General features: G+C 40.9%; 1 protein-coding gene across 6 annotated transcripts in view; it reads left to right on the top strand.

Annotated features, from left to right (window-relative positions):
* Window positions 1-22,690, top strand: part of LOC139459692 (GTPase-activating Rap/Ran-GAP domain-like protein 3) — a 226,037-nt gene that overhangs the window by 160,049 nt on the left and 43,298 nt on the right. For 5 of the 6 annotated variants that reach the window (XM_071241319.1, XM_071241317.1, XM_071241316.1 and 2 more), the window contains exon 2: window positions 12,567-12,636. In XM_071241319.1, the coding sequence (XP_071097420.1) occupies window positions 12,567-12,636 (70 nt within the window). Of the gene's footprint in view, window positions 1-5,048; window positions 5,127-12,566; window positions 12,637-22,690 lie in introns of those variants that run through there. The other variant, XM_071241320.1, reaches the window with a different exon arrangement.

Raw genomic sequence — 22,690 nt, 5'->3', positions numbered from 1 at the left:
TTTCATTTCCAAATTAGCATACATATTTAATTTATTTTATCACAGGCGGTCTCTAGACAGGACAGCGGTCTCTGAAATACGGACCAAGCTTAAATGATCTCTTTCTAAGGGGTCTATTACACTACATCACCGACCAGCGGGTAGCTTCGTCTCACAGGGGATTGTTATTAAGGCCTTCAATTACCTTTTGCCTTCAGGAAACATACGCAGAGACCTTAGATTTTCAGTCTGGACTCTACAGCAGAATTACATCCTTTGAACGATTTATTTCGTGATTATGGCCAAACCCAGTTGGTCTTTAGGGAACATGGGGGTCAGTGGTCACCTTTCCCATGCTCCGCAGTTCTGGTTCCGGAACAAAATGAAGTTGGTTCCTGGTTCCTTGAATGTATACCACGTATTATTTGACGTCATAGATTAAGAATGCACAGTGGGTCAACACACACACACATACACTGACACACACAGGAGCAATGTTTAATCCTAACACTTTAGTCAGGCTGTTACCGGATCTTTACGGAGTACAAACCTACATACTTAATGTAGCATCACATTCCAAAATTAATCTACTTAGACTAGTGAATTATATAGAATAATTGTTGATTGAGTCTTCCTTTCTTTTTGGAGTGTCTTAGCAACATCATGACAGGGGATATGAAGCATTTAATATAAAATAACAATGCCAATTGCGGGAGTCGAAACCGTGTCTTTGATGTGCGAACGCTTTAACAACGACGGTCCATATGCTCATATATACTGACCAAACAAAGTTAGGGGCCATGGATATTTTTGGGATTTTTTTTTTAGTAAAGACTAAGCACTCAGTTTCACAAAATATCTACCAGAATATTCATGATCTCCTTCTTTATCGTTCAGTATGTAATGAGGTCTTCACTGTGACAGACCACTGGAGAGCCGGTGGGTACATGGTGGTATTGGTTTCTGTGGTACGCTCATTTGTCCGGCATGTATTCAGATATATTTAGGGGTTTATCTACATAAAACAGGAAACTGGTCAAAACTTACAAATACAATGTACATGTACCGTTATAGTCGAAAACTTGTAGTTGGGCACGGGTGGCCCAGACATATTTGGTCTTGGGTTCAAATCCCAGATTCGCCATAACCATGTAATTTGTGTTAAATTTTGTTGAGATCACTACAGTGTTCTTTTCAACTTTTTTGAAATGAAGACATTTTTTTTGTAATGTAATGGAGTATTGTAATGTACATCGTTAAATAAATATTAAATGAAATATCTTTCTTCATACTGTGTACGATATGCTGAGTAAAGTATTATATAGTTGGATACGCCTGATAAATATACACAAATGTATGCTTAAAGAGACCATAGACATTACATCGTACAACATAGCAATGCTGTTAATTACTTCAAAGCAAACCCACCAGAAACCTAAAGTTATTAACTGTTGTTGGCAGGTTGCAGGATTAGGTTGTTTGTTATCTTAGTCTATATGTGTGGCGGACGTTTCATTGTTTAAGGATCAACCCATTTGTCTCAAACCCGATGATTGGATTTGCCCCGTTATCGATTCCTGCCTTTTACTGTGCGAGAATCGATACAGTGTGGCATATAGGATTAGCATGATGGCAATTAGTGCACGAAGTGTAAGGATTAAACGTTGCTCTTTTTCTGTATATAACGTGCTCCAAAAACCTCACACTTCTGCCTCGTGTTATCACTGATGTTTGGTGATCCATTCATAAAATTTCACATTCATTTCGGGAGTGTGTAAAACTCAAACTACTGTTAATATTCCATTTCTTACACAGCACAATGTTTCGGATGATGTCATTGCTGCATGGCAATGTCTGATGCCATCTTTACCTCACAGATAACTTTTTTACAGCATTTAATAAATTGACGTGAAATCTGTAAGTACAGTACACTATTTTTATAACGAACACGCTTACAACGATCTGACCGATATAACGAACTTATTTTTAGTCCCGGCCATTTGTTGTATATGTGCTGTAAATATGCTTATAGGGAACTACGGTTATTACGAACTAAAATAAGTGGTCCCTTTGAGTTCGTTATAACTTACTGTATAGAGACAAATCACATCAAGGAAAACGACTCCGCTGGCGTCTTCCAACACAGAGACCCCTACTCCCGTTGGGAATGGTGTTAAAGGTCACATGCTAATTCATCTAAGGTCTTTCCACTGCGAGGAGTACATATCAAGAGAATACTAACACGAGACGATACGATTTCATCGACTTTCTTTCTCGCTCAGGGACGTGTGATTAAATTCAATACTCCTAACACTTGTCGGCTATCATAAAGCCAGCATCAACTAGAACTAGACAGTCACTAAAAACAATTTGGGATAATGGAATTAGATTTCTTTCCTCAACAGCAACACGAGATTTAATGTGAACATGGAAAAAGTCAATACTCCCTGAAACTAGAAACTCCTCCAAATGGTCTAACTTGTAGGTACATGTTCAGTTGTTTCATGTGCTTGTTGTTGGGCACGGGTAGCCCAGTCGTGTAAGTCGCCGCCGTTCGCTTTGCAGAGTTGCGTCCTTTGGTGTGCCAGAATCCTAGGATCTGGGGTTCAAATTCAAGATTCCCCCTACCAATGCCCGTGCTCGTGGGTTTCACCGAAGTGGTAAACGTGAAGACGTGCAATACTTTTCGGTTCTCCTTCTACACCAAGCGGGGCACAGGTGGCCCAGACGTCTAAGGCACCGCAATTCGTTGTGCAGAGTTGCGTCCCGTGGGCACGCTAGAAATCTATGATTATGGGTTCGAATCCCGGTTCGCCCCGTTTATGCTTCTAGGTTTGTCAGCACCATACGCATGCTCATGGGTTTCACCGAAGTGGTAAACGTCTGAAACTTGCATCACTTCGGACTTTCCTCTCACAATAAGCTGACACGCCTTGATATAACTGGAAAACTGTTAAAATCGGCGTTAAACCCAACTCACTCACTCACTTTCTCCTACATCAAGCTGATACGCTGTGGAATAACTGAAATACCGTTATGATTGGCGATTTTTGTCAAAGTCAGTCATATGCTTGTAAATACGTGCCCCAGTCCAACATATCTGGTGAAACACGGTGATCGATGCTAAGTGAAACTTCTCATATGTATATAAACTAACGATGTCCGGACAAGAGTGTCCCCAACTAACGGGCTTTTGTACTGACGAGGTCCGGACGCGTTTCGGATTAACGAGTTTCTGAAATAATGGGGTTATAGACTAACAACGTTGTAACTACGTTATCTTGTTTACACATATATTTGAAAATAAACCACCTTTATGATCTTGTTGAGCAACAATATTACATACAGAGAAAAAGCAACAGTGTATCAGATTAAATGTCAAGAATAATTACATAATGTCTAGCTTCGAGTTGCGTGACTCTTTCTCTCATATATCACCCTGACAGCTTCTGATATATATCCCAATGATTAATAAATCTAAGAGATAATCGTTTACATGAACGTTTAGTAACAAAGCTACCTTCGCATAACCAAAACATCATTGACAGAATAATTATAGACACATCACATTCAGATCTTAATGTTCACGACCGTGATACCATTATATACCGTTAGATAACTTCAGGGTCGGACAGAGCACAAAATCACGATCAACTGTATATTCTTACATGCCTTCCTTTCAGCATTGACCCGTCTCTGAGTAGGTAGCACGGGCCACCTCATATTGCTGTGCAGGTGGTACATGTTTCTGATAATGGTGTAAAGATACCGGCCGGAGGGTAGGTAACCTCGCACGCCTGAGGCATATTATGTGAACCGTACTGTACCAGCATGACTCGGTGATAATTGAACCTTTACAGAAAGGGTACACAATTTATTATGCATTCAGTGATCTGAAAATCTTAAATCGACATTTCACCACATTAAAATAACACTTCTGGAACACATTTCTGTCTGTTTCAAACATCATCAAGATCAATAAGCAATGATTAATAAATATAACATTTGTCTTTTCTTGTCAAATTTCATGTTTTTCTCATCTCGTGACTGGAATATGTTGACATTTTCACTCGTGACACAAATGAAAATGTCAACCTCGTCAGGTCACTCGACAAGACAAAACATGCTATTTGACAAGAAAATACACATATCCTAGTTGTCTGTGCATAAAAAGGTTAACATGAAAAATATGTAGATTTAAAACGTCAACGCCAGAGAATAATAAATCTCAAATATCTGCCGAAGCAGATGGAAATCATATGAGTGGATCACAGAAGGTCATTACTTTGCAGACAAGGAGACATATGGGATAAGTTGGACATATGAAGATCTATACGATCTTGGGTTGGATTTAGAAGTTGGATAATTAAGCAAGGATAAGATAGTACGGATGATCAACTCTTTTTTTCTTATCTGGCGACGTTGCAGTGTCGTGCCCACGTCAAGCATGATTTGCGTGAGAACTGTGTTAAAGTCACCACCGAAACAGTTGTGATAAAGACGTTGATTGTGTCCATTGGTACAAAACCATATATGATTGTACCATAGTAAAACGCTCATTAGAATTGTTTCCAATACAATACTGTGATTGTTGGTAGTCTTGACGATATTTCTCGTGCGTTGTTGCGATCATTTGTGGAAACAGATAATATCAAGAGACTTGGACACTTATGTTATAGATAGTAAAATATTCCATGTCAACACTACTTTAATAACGTATCGAGATAAGTTTGCACTCTAACATATAACTCCCTCGACTGTTAGATTGTTGAGCAGTCAATCTCGTGCTATATGAAACCATATTCGTGACGCGGTGCATTCGATTGACAATCTATATGCCCTACACATGACTGACTACACAGCCCAAAGAACTGATTTAGTGATACGACGCCAGTACTGACTTTTACATGTTGATTGTCCTTTGCACGAACGAAACACCAGAAATAGTGTTGATGTTAACATGCGTGTTAGAAATATTGTATGGGGCATGTGTACAATCTACGTTGGGCTCTCTTTTCGAGGACCAGTGTCCTTTGTATGAGTGGCAATATGTGAAGGAAAATGTTAAGATATTTCATTACTTCGTTAAGAGGAGGAAGACGGATGCTGAGAGAACATACAGTTAAACCCCCAGTGTGTACGACAAGGTTAGTGTTCTTGTCCGTCTCCATTAATGTATTTTGCTTTGAAAGTGCGAGATGTTGGTGTTAATCATACTCCGAACCGAACTCCGACACATTCCTTGAAACCTCTGGTCATGAATCAACAGAAAGCGATCGCGCAATAACATGTACGATGGCACCCCGTTAGGACCGGACCTGTTTAATCTGGACAGCTCGATTTCAGAACAATTACATGTGTCTAACACACACATACACACACACACGCACGTACGCACGCACGCACGCACGCACGCACGCACGCACGCACGCACGCACGCACGCACGCACGCACACACACACACACACACACTCACACACACTCACACACAGATACAAGATATACATACAATAAGAACAGCGATAAATAGCTTCTTAAGACATAGCCCTTTGTGACAAATAGACCAAACAGATTCAAAACGACATTCTTTCGTGTCAAAGACTCGTTAATCCGAACTGATTACTTGAAACGGAACCGTCTGGATTCTACGAGGTTCCACTATAGTCATAGACCTCATGTTCCTCTGACACAACAAGACAGCCTCAGTGGTCTAGTGGCAGTTCGTTTGCCCGTATAACGGAATGCCGGGGTTTCGATCCTCTACAACGTCATACCAAAAGACGTTATACGATGGTATTTGTTCTTACCCTGCCTGGGGGCACGGGTGGCCCAGTCGTCTAAGGCGCCGCGATTCGTTGTGCAGAGTTGCGTCCCTAAGGCACGCCAGAAACCTATGATTGTGGGTTCGAATCCCGGTTCGCCCCGATTATGTTTCTAGGTTTGTCAGCACCATACCCGTGCTCGTGGGTTTCACCGAAGTGGTAAACGTCAGAGACCTGCATCACTTCGGGCTTTCCTCCCACATTAAGCTGACACGCCGTGATATAACTGGAATACTGTTAAAAGCGGAGTTAAACCCAACTCACTCACTCACTCTAACCCTGCCTAGTGCTCGGCCTAAACATGTTAAAACAAAGACTTGTCGGCTCGAAATCAGTATACTGTGTCTGAGTGGGGTATTCATGTCAAACTGCGGCATGGTACACATCACATCTGAAACAGCACGTTGAACTGTCAGAAATAAGGATACCATCGTGAATTATATTATAAATCATTGTTACCTCATGAAATAATTATTAAACGAAAACCCTCTTTTCTAGAATGTATGATTATAGATGCTGAAGCCACAACGGTACAAGCTGGCCCTCTTAAAGACCCCAATTACTTGTTCCTTGTCTCGTTTCCTCCCCGCCGTCCTCATCACTCTTTGTGATGGAGAGATCTAGTGTCTTTAACTCCGCTAAGATAGGACAGAGCCTTGTTAAGATACTTGTGATTTATCTAGAGTGAGATGGCTATTTGGCTCTCGGGATCGATAACGGTTGCCGTTGGTGTGGGTTTGTTTTAATACTCTGGTGGTTCTAGTTCTTAAATCCTATAAATTGTGGAAGGATATGAATGGTGATAAACAGATGGAGAGTACTATCATAGGATGCACATGGATAGGCGTTTCATTTACATAATATCTGTCTTCCTACAACTGAAATTATCCACATATGTTGTGTTACTCCGGCGTGATAAGTAACCGTATATTCACTGACAAATTGGTCTATGTGTGCTTTACAAAGGAATAATGTTCTATGCCTAATAGGACACTCGGCAATATTTCAGCTATATGACGGCGATCTGTAAAAATCAGACAAAAAATCAGTCGACCAGACAATCGAATGATTAACATCATGAGCATCGATCCAAAGAAGTGTGTGTATTTAGTAAAATAAAGTTAAGGATACCTTCGTAAAATTGCATTTTGTGATTTTCACACGAATATGATATCCTTTAGATGTTCAGGTGACGTTTTTTACATGGAGTCTGTATGTGGATAACAAATACTCGTTTTAGTTATATGTGACCGCCTCCTCGGTCTAATGGTAGAGCGTCCATCCGGAGAGCGGAAAGTCCGGGGTTCGATCTCCGACTGCGTCATACCAAAAGACGTTAAATGATGGTACCTGTTGTTACCCTGTCTGGCGCTGGACACTAAAGGGCTAAAACAAGGACTGGTCGGCCCGGAGTCAGTATACTCTGTCTATTCATGTGAAACTGTGGCATGATATCTTAGTTGGCCAACATTATAAAATCGGCATTAATTGGTCCGGACTAGTACATTTAGTCGTCAAGCATACACGTCGCTATAATCTTGGACGTGACGTTAAACCCCAATGTCACCACGCATTTAGTTATATATTTTGTTTATAATTTTTTGGAGAGTCGATTAAATAGTTCCATTCCATTCGAATAAAATTTATCTAAATCCCAGCAATTCAGCAATAATTCTGTCCTTGAACCACCCATTGACCAACCTGATCGCACTACTTTCTAACACACAGGTAACCTGTTGACGTCATACGTGATCTTTGCCTTCTTGTCATTAATACGGGTTCAGTTTTCAGAGTGTCACGCACTGTGTTTTGTTTGTTTAGTGATAAGGGATTCAGCGGTGTTATGAACACCGTTCCAACATCCAAGTTATGATGATTACGAACTTTACACGAATAACAACAAGTTATTATGAGCTGTGATTACTATAAATACAGCATTGTGAACGCAAGCATGATATCTACATCAGCACATTGTCCCTGGGATATCAATGTATATGTATATGATAGTGGGTGGGAAATCGATACAAGTATGACCAGGAATGTCTGGCAGCTATGTTGCATTAATGATAAGACGAACAGTTAAAGCTTCCGTGCTATTTGTATTAACAGATAGAAATATATCCTCACCTTGTACAGTGATATATGGGACTCGGGTAATGACATTAACAAGGAAGACACATATTGTTATTTGGGGTGGTTGGGTAAATCCTAGTGGGTCACGCCGAAGACATTAGTTCGATTGCTAATGTGTGTACCATTTAGGAATCCCATTTCAGGTGTCACCCTCTGTGTTATTGTTGGAATATTGCCGCAAGGGGAGGAATACTGTGTACATTCTTGCCGTGATAAGATTTCAGGATTAACGAGTGAATGAGTTGGGTTTTTTTACAATTACATCAAGGTGATGAAAGGCAAACATTATCGAACCCGTTTACCGTTTAACCGCTTACCACTTAGGCATAATCCACAACTACAGGCATGGAGACGTTTGTCCGAGGATAATTTTGCCCTGGCCTCCCCAAATATATGTATTATTTTTCTGACACTCCCCTAGAGACTATCATATTTTGGGGTGACACTACCATGATGTCCCCTAACCACCTCCCCTCCAAGCTTCTTTGCCTTTTACTCCAAATGAAATCTGTTTCGTCGAATAATCGAGACTGGATATTCTCTGGCTTTGCAATTTATATCAACTGACGGCCAAGAGAAACTTTGCATTAATTTTAAATTACTCAAGTTTAAAAACCCAAAAGGACAGAAGCATGAAGTAAAATGTAATGATAAGATCAAAATCTCAACGACATTTGAATTGACAGTCAAACTGCAGCCGATATTGGTTTGACAGTTTGAATTAAGGTGGGGTTGCAAAAACAAACTTTTCAAAGTAATAGAGAAAGGGTACACACATCTAAAATCACTCAAGATCAATGAACGTTACATCAATAGCGTATATGACCACCCCCTGCTACAAGATACGCAAAAACTCCCAGAGGTGTTCTATGGGGGGCATGTCTTGGGATCGAGCGGGCCACGGGAACGTTGTTAGCTGCAAGGAAATGTCTGGCGTTGTCAGTCTGATAAAGGACACCACGTGGCAGCTGTTGTAGAAATGGTAGGGCAATCGGACGACGAATGTCATCCATTTAACGCTGAGCTGTCAAATTGCCGTTAATGATAACCAGTGGTGTTCTCTCCTGCCCACAAATTCCTCCCAACCAACACGCTGCCCTCTATCAGCTCTGAACAGGCAGAACCGGCTTTTATCTAGAAGAAGATCCCCCTGCCTTTCCGGTCGCTGCCAACGACGTACTTTTGGGCCCATATCATTCTCTTACGACAATGTTGCGCTGTCAATAACTGTCCTCTGTAAGGTCTGTAGCCCTAATTCCGTCAGCCCTGAGTCACCTGGCCATTGTCTGTCGACTAACCATATGCCCTAAGGCACTGTCAGGAATCGATTCAAGAAATGCAAAGTACGAAAGTACCGGTCTTCATTGGGCGTAGTTACCCTGGGTCTGCCTGTTCTTGGCCTGTCTGATGTCTGCCTGATCAGTCTGTAACGTTGCGTCAGGTTAGTTACAGCAACACGGGAGCAACCGAAAGTTTTTTCAATGTGGACATGGGTGGCTCCAATCTGTATCATACCCAGGGCACACTCGCGTTGTTCGCGTGTCATTCGTGACATTTCTGTTGTGTCTGTTTCATCAGTGTGAGTTTCTGACATGCCGTCCGTATCATTTATGTACCCTTAATGCACGTGTAGTTTCAGCTGCCTATGCGGCAATTGTTTTTCACTTTTTCGCATTTTCTAAAAATAACCACACTTTACTTTCTGCAGAGAGTGTTGTTGTGTCTGGATGATGTGTTTTGCATTGAATTAGTTTGAAATTCTGTTTTTGTCGCAATTTCTTTTTTAAAGTGGTAAAGTTTGTTTTGGTCGTCAGTTAATAAGGTGGTGCATATCGATATTGTATCTAAGTTGGCTTGGGGTTATGAATAAACGTGACAGGAATATGGATTAAATCACCCAGGGAAGTAGACCAAGACGTACAAGAGAAGAAGCAGAATTATTCTTTTTTCATCGATAACCCACGCTCTGAAGATTAAGTCAGAGTAGTCAGTGGCAAGCATGTTCCCTGATCACATGTGGAAATCACAAGTGGGTTGGGGCATTAAAGCATCTCGCCCTATCGGAAACTCCATTCCGTGATACCACCTGCTGTGACGAATAGAGATTGGAAAACGAGACCCATTGATTGAGGAGCTGGACGTGGATTCATGTAGGGAGGTCTGAATGTAAGCATTATGTTTTATACATGAAAAAATCCTTCACATTTTAAAGTCATATTTTTAGACGAAGTAAGTGCTGGTGAGAGGCTTTGTAAAGAAGCTTACAACACATTCCGTTTATTCGAGTGTATGTATATCATCCGGTTATACCAGGGTGTCAGTGACAAACTTGCGACTTGCAAATACATACAAAATGTATTTCTAGACTATATGCAGAAATTTCTATGCATGTTCTGTGTGTAATTGACCCCGTATACACCCCGACTAGAATAGCCTCGCAGCGTTCGTTTGTTCAATTCACTGGTTCGATTCCCATGGGGACAATATGTGAAGCCAATATATTCTGGTGCTCCGTCGTTTATGGATATATTGCTATTTGTGACTGACTGACTGACTGACTGACTGACTGACTGACTGACTGACTGACTGACTGACTGACTGACTGACTGACTGACTGACTGACTCACTGACTGACTGACTCACTCACTCACTCACTCACTCACTCACTCACTCACTCACTCAGAACACATAATATGTTTTCTACGAACCATTCATTATCAATGGTCACGTATGATGAAGTTTGAATATTGATGCACAGGTAGGACATACTGACGACAGTGATCGGTGATCCACTGTAACTGGTGCAAATTCGTACTGACATCTTGCTATTAAACGGTTAATATGACATCAAAGCGGCAGATGTGATTCATTTCTATAGCTGTGATCATGACACGTGATAAATGTACAGCTAAATAGCGTATGTTCACCTTTACAAGAACCATTTCTATAGCCTTCAAAACATACCATGCAAACATGGGTTTCAATAGCGAACACCGCTAGCTGAACTGAAATATTTACTTATAAATGTTCTTTCACTACGCATCTGTTCATGCAGCGTCCTTTCAAGGACAGACTCTCAGCGTGGCTTGCACACAAGAGGCAAATCTATGACGGCCTCACATGTGCATATTTCTCACGGTCAAACTGGGGTTTGTTTGTAAGACGAACGTATAACATGTATGTATAGTATATCGAGTACTTTTACTGTGGACACATGTTAAATCTATCCGAGTTGATGTTTAAGCCCTTGGGAAGAGGGTATGTACGCCAATGCTCAAAAACCCCGATATCTATCTCCACCGTGTGGTCAATCTGAGTGAGTTGATAAAACCGTTAAAATATTTTCATGTATGTTTGACTCTGAACATAATATTAGGAGCCTCGAGTTGGGAACTGTTGTTCACCATAACGTAAACAAGCCTGATATGCCAATTAGCACGTGCAACTCTATAACCTCTAAGGTTATATCACTAACATGTTGCTACAGGTTTGATGTATATTTTTCTGATCCTCTGTTTTTAGCACGTGGGGTAGTGCAAGATTATTATAATATATTTTAATTCCTCACCTTCTTACTGATGGGCATGGCAGAAGCTGATGTCAGGTTCCAGCAACAAACACATACTTTTTTATGCAAATTGGACGAATGGCGGGGGATACGGGTACGGCAGGACATGCTTACCCTTTTCGCGAACACCCGGTGTCATCAGTGATTGACGGCTATTTTACCTTTTATTCCCAGTGGAATCTGTTTCGTAGGATAATCGTGACTGCTTCACCCTGGCGTTGACGATTTATATTTATTGACCTTGTGTGCAAGAGAGAGAGCAGGTTCCTTAACACCTGGTGTCATCAATTATTTTGAGTGATCCATTCATATACCTTTCATCACTATTTGCCCCTTTACGCCATATGAAATCCGTTTCGGCAGATAATCGAGACATCGAGAAATGTTGTGTGTATTACGTCAACCATGTGTTGAGGTGTGTGAATCATAACCCGTCTGTTTTGTATGAATGTCTACAACCTCGCTTATCTTGAACCATGAACCTCCATCTGTCTGCTTGTTTACTCTGTGTTCATTAGTCATCCACTGGCTTCCAATTAGCTTAATCACCTCTCGGTGTCCATCAACTAGTCACTGTAACAACTTAGATGTCAATAAGTGTATATATACCTATGTTGTTTAGCCCTATCCATCTATTGCTTGATAAAGGTGTTAGGACCTACACCGAAACGTCGCACTAATTGTAATAAAGAAGTCGTTCATTCATAGAACTCGTCTTACTTCATCACTCCAACTTCTAAATGCCACTGAAAGAAGTTATCTTGAATCATATTGATAATATATAGCTTAATACCTTATGCTTAAAGTGTCTTTATCACTGACATTGAGCCCCTGGTACAGACGTTGTTATTTACAGACCGCCGTCATACAGCTTAATATTGCTGAGTCCGGCGTTAAAGAACAAACGAACAAAATCTTTTCCGTGTATATTCTTATCATTCTTGAACCCGTGAATTAACAGGAATATCCATACAATGCAGATTACAATTTATAACTCTTTTGGTTCTTTTACTCGTGTTATGAATGTACTGGCATATACTTATTTGCATTTTTATTGCTTACAGCTCCCCTGCCTCAGATCTTGCTGCCAGACGAGGTGTCTTCAGCCGGCGCCATTACGGATCTGTGGAATTGGTAAGTCCTCTTGCAGGCTGAGAACAGCATCGCCAAAGAATCAGTTTATAAGATTTCAATGCTAATTGCGAAATTGCCTGTACGCCGTAGCAATTTCCGTCCGTCTTTCGCCCAGTAATTCAGAAGACTTACGAGAATCCCGACACCCATTCTTAACACAGAGTCTCGTCTACAGCGGAGTATTTTACTGGTACAAATAGATCGACACGTGAGGGATTGCTTCTTTTTGCATAATACATACGGTATATATTACATAAGACATCAAAGGCGCTATGTTTTGCAGTGTGGTAAGGCTGTATAGATGCATGTATTTCAAAGATGTTAGGCCGGTAGGGTATCTTGTGGTTAAACCGTTGGCGTCTCATCTGGGAGGGTTCGATTCCCCGCAAGGGTACAATATGTGAAGTCTACTTTTGATGTTCCCTCGCCGTGGTATAGTCAATTTGCTAAAAGCGGCGTAATCAACCTACTCAATCACTCACTAAAAGATATTATAAATATGCCAGCATTTCGGTGATCAAAATATTATGGGGGCCATGGGTGGCTTGGTCGTCTAAGGCGCCGCGATTCGTTGTGCAGAGTTGCGTCCCTTGGTCATGCTAGAAACATATGATTGTGTGTTCGAATCCCGGTTCGCCCCGATTATGTTTCTCGGTTTGTCAGCACCTTACCCGTGCTCGTCGGTTTCACCGAAATCTGCATCACTTCAGGCTTTCCTCCCAGTTTAAGCTGACACGCCGTGATACAACTGGAATACTGTTAAAAGCAGCGTTAAACCCAACTCACTCACTCACTCACTGCACTACATCAAATTCATCAAACTTCATGCATGGTATATTCTTTGCTCGCATCCGATATTGATACGTTAAAAAGTGTTAAGAGTATATAGTACTGTACAGTAGATGTTATTCCTTTTACGAACCATGTGTTGACACCAGGCGTTAAGAGTATATAGTACTATCAGTAGCTGTTATTCCGTGTACGAACTATGTGTTGACACCAGGCGTTAAGAGTATATAGTACTGTACTGTAGCTGTTATTCCGTGTACAAACTATGTGTTGACACCAGGCGTTAAGAGTATATAGTACTATCAGTAGCTGTTATTCCGTGTACGAACCATGGTGTTGACACCAGGCGTTAAGAGTATATAGTACTATCAGTAGCTGTTATTCCGTGTACGAACCATGGTGTTGACACCAGGTGTTAAGAGTATATAGTACTATCAGTAGCTGTTATTCCGTGTACGAACTATGTGTTGACACCAGGCGTTAAGAGTATATAGTACTATCAGTAGCTGTTATTCCGTGTACGAACCATGGTGTTGACACCAGGTGTTAAGAGTATATAGTACTATCAGTAGCTGTTATTCCGTGTACGAACTATGTGTTGACACCAGGCGTTAAGAGTATATAGTACTATCAGTAGCTGCTATTCCGTGTACGAACCATGGTGTTGACACCAGACGTTAAGAGTATAAAGTACTATCAGTAGCTGTTATTCCGTGTACGAACTATGTGTTGACACCAGGCGTTGAGACTATTATAGTACCCGTAGCTATAGTTCTGTTGGTGGACCGTTATCAGAAGACAGTTGTTGACACCAGGTGTATCCAGTACTACCGGTAGGAACTATGCTGTGGACAAAGATCATAAGGCAGTCATTGACACCAGGTGTTGATACAGTATGGTACGACCGGTACTTCTGTATGTGGACAATGACACCAGGTGTTGATACAGTATGGAACGACCGGTACTTCTGTATGTGGACAATGACACCAGGTGTTGATACAGTATGGAACGACCGGTACTTCTGTATGTGGACAATGACAACAGGTGTTGTTACAGTATGGTACGACCGGTACTTCTGTATGTGGACAATGACACCAGGTGTTGATACAGTATGGAACGACCGGTACTTCTGTATGTGGACAATGACACCAGGTGTTGATACAGTATGGAACGACCGGTACTTCTGTATGTGGACAATGACAACAGGTGTTGTTACAGTATGGTACGACCGGTACTTCTGTATGTGGACATTGACACCAGGTGTTGATACAGTATGGTACGACCGGTACTTCTGTATGTGGACAATGACACCAGGTGTTGATACAGTATGGTACGACCGGTACTTCTGTATGTGGACAATGACACTAGGTGTTGAGAAAATATAGCACTACCGTTAGGGGCCATTCTGTATATGGATATTGGTCACAAAACAAGTATATTTGATCTTAACCCTGTTCTAATTTTCACTCCATCTACCTATACCGGTGCTGCTTGACACTGATACGACTGACTGATCCGATCCATTTGCCCTTCGATTTGCGTAAGTGACTAATATTTACTTGATTTCTCGCCTTGTGTGTTAGTGATTTCTGTGTCCCATTTAGATCATATCAACACACAAAGCATGGACGAACTGACGCACTTCCTATGTCAATATAGCATAATGTCCATTTTGTATTTTTAAAGCCTTGAGTCACATGCTCGTAATTGAAATCCCGTGTCATGGTGCTCAACATGACCAATTCAAAGTTCAATGTTTACATGACAGCAGCTTCGAAGCAAACGCTTTTGGTGAGATAAGGATATCAAAGCATAGTCAACAACGGTCACTCGTACACGAGAAAGGACATCAGTCATGATTGTGATGATCGGTTGGTTGGTTTGTTGGTTTGTTGTTTAACTCCGCACTCAGCAATATTCCAGCTATATGACGGCGGTCTGTAAATAATGGAGTCTGGACCAGACAATCCAGTGATTGACATCATGAGCATCGATCCACGCTATTGGGATCGATGACATGCATCAGCGAGCCTGACCACCCGATCCCGTTAGTCACCTTTTACGGCAAGCATGGGTTGCTGAAGACCTATTCTAACCCGGAATCGTCACGGGTCTAGTGATGATCGGAATACGGTTAGTTTGTGACTCATGAGTAACTTATGTAAAGATATTCAGTAAATAAGTCGTTTATCTGTGATGTGCCGTCATTAGGGTCCTTATCTGTTTAGAACCGCGAATAACCCAACGGTTACTCTGACCTAGCTTTTCTGTACGTAAACGGCCATGTTTCATCAACCGTACTTTAAACACATACAATCAACACAAAGTATACGTTTGTATCAATCAGCCTTAAAAAGTCCCTACCATTCGATTATTCTTAATTTCATGTTTTAACTACCCGTGTTATACACATGTAATTATGCTATAACACGTTATCGGTAAAGGGTTAGTTATGGCAAACGACATTAAGAAGAAGTAAACATATTTTTTTAACGTTGTACAACTTTAAAAGCTTTTAATATAATGAACACACTCCTGTTCTTTAAGCCCCTTTCCGAAACTCTTCATTTGTGAAAATGAACCGGTATAAGAATATTGATGCTTTAGCTATGACTCTGAAGGTATCCATGACAACGACGTTATTGCCGAAGGGAAAAGCGTCCTTTTTACGCGTACATGTAATATCAGTAGGTTGAAAACATGGATTACAATTTCTCATTTAAAAGTTGAAGCCAGTAGGCCCATTACTACTCATGCGGATGCAACTGATAATAATGTTAAAATAAACTTGTTATCCGAAAATACACGACAAGCAATTATTACATCGCTGAAATGTAACACAACCATACGTGGTTGCCCAAGAATACATAGTTGTATTGCAAGTAGGGACTGTTGTTCAATAGTAAAAGGAGAAGAGTAAATTGAGTATAAATTAATTGTCAAAAGACTTTACTCTCAGAAATAATTACATTCTTTTGACGATCGGTTACTCATTTAATTCTCTGATATGCATCATAGTACATGTTATTTTACTGTTAATATGTACACAACAACGCTAAATGCTTAAAATGTAGTTTATTTTGCAAAATCCCGGTGGACCAGAATTCCCCAGGTCTTATGCATAATATAACACCTTTAATCCATGCATGTTATTAATCAACCTAGGAAACGACTTACAATCTTATAATCAATAGATGTGGATAAACAATGGCTATCATGCCGTTCGACATTTCAAAACTATTTCACATCTAGAAACATTAATTCATACTTCAGTTTGAATTCGTCTCTTACAGTATGGTGCGGAGGCAACGAAATTATGTGCGTGGAGACATCAAATGTATTTTTGATCTTGAATTATTACTTTGCAATGTACGAAGAAATATTTCCGTTTCAGTCTACTAGGTAAGTGACGGGTTACCGACATAGGGCAATCAGCCATTCAGTTTGTCTTTGACTTACCCTGGGATCTCTTGCGATGTTGTATACCACAATGCCTAAATTATAACTACTGAGTTGAGAGTATTAAAATAACCCTCAAAGAAGGTGACTGTTGCTTAGGAATTGGAAATTGTGCCTCAACTATTACTAACGTTAAAGACAAGATTCACTTCCATAGCGTTCCAAGAGTAATTATGGAATTATCAAGGGCTCCAATTGGTGGTTTGATAACACAAAATTGAAGAAAACGGTCCCCTCTCTCGCTAATTTCACTCCCACTATCCCCCCCTCACCCTCCTTCTTATCCCATTTTCTCTTATTCAATCTCCTATCTCTCCCTCTATCTTCCCTCTGTCCTCCCGCGCTTACTGTCTGCCCAACTCGGAGAGGCTTGTTTCTTAGATCCTTGAAATGATCCGTTGATTGTTGGTTCTACTCCCGGTCTTCACTTTCCTCTAAAAATATGTTGACAAGCCATAACATTAAGTAAATCAAACCCAGCTCTGACAAAAAGATGCTATTGATGTCGGTATGCAATATCATCACCAACTAGGACGTTTCATAAATGTATAGAAACAAGTCCGAGGAGATAGACAAAAGACAAAAGGAAACACATCCATCAGGCAAGCGACGGAGTGAAAGCCTATGACCTTCATGTATTGTATAATTATTCACGTAAATAACGACTGATTGCTGGCGCTAAACAATGCCGAAGTTCTTCAATGTCATAACAAGTCCGTTTAATGTGCCACCTGATAGTTGAGTTCATTTGGAAGATCGATTCAACATAACACTTTGGCTATCAATGTTTAACGTTTTGGTCTAAAATCAGCGCAGGCAAACACTATACTTAGCTAAATCAATTCCTTAATGAAGTCATTGATCTCAAATGACTTTTGAATTTCTCACTTACAGTAGAAGAGCCGTGAAACACAGAGGCATCTGGGGTGAGATTTGCTCAAGGTGAAACAGCCTTCTTAAATAACCAACACCAATTTCACACCGTCGCGAAAAAATAAATAACCCAATCAAGTGATCGCCAGACTGTCACAAGTACTGTGAATGAGGTCTCTGGACCTCAACGTGAAGCACTTTCACGTCAAGCAAGACAAAATGCTCGGGATAAATCTCTGAGGAAATTGGCCCAACCCACGCACAAAAAATACCATCCACTTAAATGACATTTGCAGTCTTTAGCAGTATATTCAAAATATATTGCGATAGATCCATATTCATTGCTGTATAATAAATGACCCCTTTTGCACTATGAATGTTAAGTGATCAGTAAAATAAATGGTTCGTAGTATCGTCACAATTGATCCTCCTCGGTTCCAAATGGTCAAATTGGCCTGTCATGCCTTCAGATCGGTATTGATTGCAACCGTTTGATCTACGAGTACAGGGACGGAAGGTGAAGGACACGTTATGAAATACATTGATGTAATGATTTCTTGATGACCCTGGAATAATTGACTGTCGAGAGGTTCTTTTATGAAAGAGCCAGGGGACTTGGGGGTCGATAAGACCGTCTCGTGTTCAGAGGGTAGCGACTCTGCATATTTCTGTATGTCATGGTCGGTGAAGATTATAGTCAAAGACACTTTAAAGCATCTACCAACAGACATATATGTACTGAGATTTCGAAATAATATAGTTTTACCCAAACGAGCTTACTTGTGTACGTAGAATAGGTCTTCAGCAATCCATGCTTGCCGTAACAGGTGACTATGCTTGTCGTAAAAGGTGACTAACGGGATCGGGTGGGTCAGGCTCGCTGACTTGGTGGATGCATGTCATCGATCCAAATTGCGTGGATCGATGCTCATGATATTAATCACTGGATTGCCTGGTCCAGACTCGATTATTTACAGACTGGAATATCGCTGAGTGCGGCGTTAAACAAACCAACCAACCAACGAAACCTATTGATCGGTGGCTAACCCAGTTGTTAAAGCGTTTGCTCGTGTTAAGCTCCGTTGTGTATCCCCGCCATGACATTGCTGCGATATTGATACAGCGACATCAAAACATATTCACTCACTCACCTGAACCCTCCCAAGGAAACAATAACATCCGATCATCTCCAAATGTGTAATAGTTTAGTTCAACCTTGAAATTATATTGTATCGATATTTTTGCAATTGTCCCAAGAACTTTGAGTTATCGATCTTGTAATTTATCTGAAATGTAGCTACACAGGATGTGGCTTCATTGAAACTGAATTCAAGTTTTGTTCCTGGAATGATGTATGGACCCCACAAGACCGTACCTAATACCGTTATTCAATACAAATTGTACCGGGGAACATTACGTTGGCGTACAATTGATGACTATTGATTGAATAACTAACCATACATGTTCCAATTGCGTTGGAGACCGACGTGATAAAAGAAACACAATGTCGTGTTCAAGGAAACACAATTACAGTGCACCTTTGCCATTCACTGTTATAACGCCGGGGGATGGAGAGGCTCGGTTATTGGGGATGTCATGTCCAACTTGACGCCCTGGTATCAATTTCCATTTAGTCAAAACTGAACAACGCTCATTTGGTGTTGCCCCTGTTCTGTAGTTTAGGGTATTTAGCTGCACAACCGATAAACATATTAACCTTTCTGTCTTAGTGTTTCTCTGTATTAACGGGCGGTGTGGTAGCCTAATGGTTAAAGCGTTCCCACGTCACGAGAAAGTCCCAGGTTCGATTCCCCGTATGAGTACAAAGTGTGAATCTCATTTCTGGTGTCCCTCGACATTATGTTGGTGGAATTATTGCTTAAAGCGGCGTAGAACTTTATTAACGTACTCACTCTTGTGCGAAATAGCGAGCATTTCAACAAATGAATACTTAAATCAATATTTCTATTCGAATGGAATACTTGCGCAGTGATTAAATTGGTCCATCTATTTTCGATTCCAAGGATTGTCAGGAATATATAATTCGGGTCCAAATCTTCATTTGATTTCCAAGAAATTGAGAGCTATAAGAAACTTGCGTTTATTAGGAACGTGGAGCCATTGACACTCTGGAGTTATTTTCACCAAAGCTGTCAGTTGCATGTAAAAGGCAATCTACATTGTTTGTCAAAATTGCTTAAAGCGGCGCAAAATTATACTTACTTACATTTGTTCGAAATAGCGTGGGCCGACGTGTGACTATTGCGGTCATTTCAACTCATGCAATACATAAAACACTATTTCTAAGACGTTTAGTGATGTCAGAAGCTTAAGTTTATTACGGATGGAGATTCAACGTGAGATTATAGAAAATCAACCACCGACACTCTGAAGTTATTTTTACCAGTACTGGCTGTTACATGTAAACTGCACTCTACAATTTAATTATGCAAAGATTCATACTCTTTTGAGTTCCACAGAATTTGTAACGTAAATTGTTACGTCCAATCTGAATGCGCATGCGTTTTCGAGGCAATATTTTGCTGGTAAACCTGTGCTGATACGAAACAGACATGGAGAGCAGGATCCGCGCCCAAACAAAATCCTTTATTTATATGATCGTATCAGGAATTCTCTAATTTAATCTTTGCCCCCGTGATAATGATTGCTTATCTTGCTATTGTATAACGGCACATTTGTACCTCAAATTATCCTATTATCGTGTCGTGACTATCTGGAGTAAATTTCCATTTTTTCCCCGGAACTTCATTTACGACAAATCATGCTGCCACCAAGTATTCTTCAGTGGAGATATGTTCCGTATGACAAACCTTTGGCCATTATAAATGCTTAGAATGCTCTGACTCTACATGACTTCAAATTTCCAAAGGTCGAAATTCCCTTTGTGTCGAGCAGCTCCAGCCTTTTGTGTCTCCATTTCACTACGTATAACGGGGCGGTCGGGTAGCCTAGTGGTTAAAGCGTTCGCTCGTCACGGCGCAGACCCGGGTTCGATTCCCGACATGGGTACAATGTTTGAAGCCTATTTCTGGTGACCCCCGCCGTGATATTGCTGGAATATTGCTAAAAACGGCGTAAAACCATACTCACTCACTCACTACGTATAACTGTTGTTTCATCAAGGTTACCACATTCAATTCATCAGCGTAGCTTTCAAAACGTTACATTGTAAACATGTGGAGGACCTCTCGGTATCTGACGCATCGATGACAAAATTTATGTCCGATGCGATTCTTTATTTGGACATGTACCATCTGTTCCCGTGTCCAAGTGAGTGAGTGAGTGAGTGAATATGGTTTTACGCCACTTTTGGCAATATTCCAGTAATATCACGGCGGGGGACACCAGAAATGGGCTTCACACATTGTACCCATGTCGGGAATCGAACCCGGGTCTTCGGCGTGACGAGCGAACGCTCTAACCACTAGGCTACCCGACCGCCCCGGTGTTCAGGTGAACAACTGACTCGCGTTGACGGTGCCCCTTGTATGGCGGGATGTACACCTCCATTCACGAACGAAGTCCGAGGAGATAGGCAAAAGACAAAAGGAAACACATCCATCAGGCAAGCGACGGAATAAAGGCCTATGACCTTTATGTATTGTATAATTATTCACGTCAATAAAGACTGATTGCTGGCGCCAAACAATGCCGAAGTTCTTCAATGTCATAACAAGTCCTTTTTAATGTGCCACCTGATAGTTGAGTTCATTTGGCAGATCGATTCAACATAACACTTCGGCTATCAATGTTTAACGTTTTGGTCTAAAATCAGCGCAGGCAAACACTATACTTAGCTAAATCAATTCCTTAATGAAGTCATTGTTCTCAAATGACTTTTGAATTTCTCACTTACAGTAGAAGAGCCGTGAAACACAGAGGCATATGGAACGAGAGTTGCCCAGCTTTCTGGAATAACCAACACTAATTTCACACCGTCGCGAAAAAATAAATACAGTAAACTACGGTTATAACGAACACGCTTATAACGAACTGACGTATATAACGAACTTACTTTTATGATCCAGACTATTTGCTGTAGTTATGCTGTATATATGCTTATAACGAACTACGGTTATAACGAACTAAAATTAGTAGTCCCTTTGAGTTCGTTATAACCGTAGTTTACTCTAACCCATTCACGAACAGGTAGTATCGCTATTTGATTGCGATTCATAAACACAAATGTTTATGTACTGTGAAAACCCGAGTCTGCACCTAATCTGCCCTGGAATCCTCATAAGGAAATATCTGATTAACGACATAGTAGCTTTGCTCAATATAAACTAGATATATTTTGTATCCCAGACACATTACGATGGTATAACACTTGCCTAATACATAATACTATTCAGGAAATATTAAAACGACATGCAAGACCCACAAAGGTAACATATTGCATTAGTTTTCTTGAATTGTGTTTGTTTGTTGTTTCACGCCACACTCAGTAATATTCATGTATTCATATGCATGTATGTCGGCGTCCTGTCAATAATCGAGTCTTGATCAGTGATTGATATTATCAAAAATCGATGCGATCAAACAAGTCACCGTACCTGATCTTAAGATCCATTTAGCCCTCTCGTACGACGAGCATTGCTTGCTGTGGACCTGCTCTAACATGTTTGAATTTGGTAACGGGTGTGCATAGCTATGTGTGAGTGAGTGAGTGAGTGAGTTGGGTTGGGTTTAACGCCGTTTAACAGTATTCCAGTAATATCACGACGTGTCAACTTAATGTAGGAGGAAAGCCCGAAGTGATGCACGTCTCAGACGTTTGCCACTTCGGTCAAACCCATGAGCACGGGTATGGTGCTGGCAAACCTAGAAACATAATCAGGGCCAACCGGGATTCGAACCCGCAATCATATGTTTCTGGCGTGCCCACGGGACGCAACTCTACACAGCGAAT

Source organism: Haliotis cracherodii, unplaced genomic scaffold (assembly GCF_022045235.1).
Source record: "Haliotis cracherodii isolate W230 unplaced genomic scaffold, xgHalCrac1.p SCAF_13, whole genome shotgun sequence".
NCBI lineage: Eukaryota > Metazoa > Mollusca > Gastropoda > Lepetellida > Haliotidae > Haliotis > Haliotis cracherodii.
The sequence above is the reverse complement of the archived record's forward strand: the minus strand, read 5'-3'. Positions and strand labels throughout refer to the sequence as shown.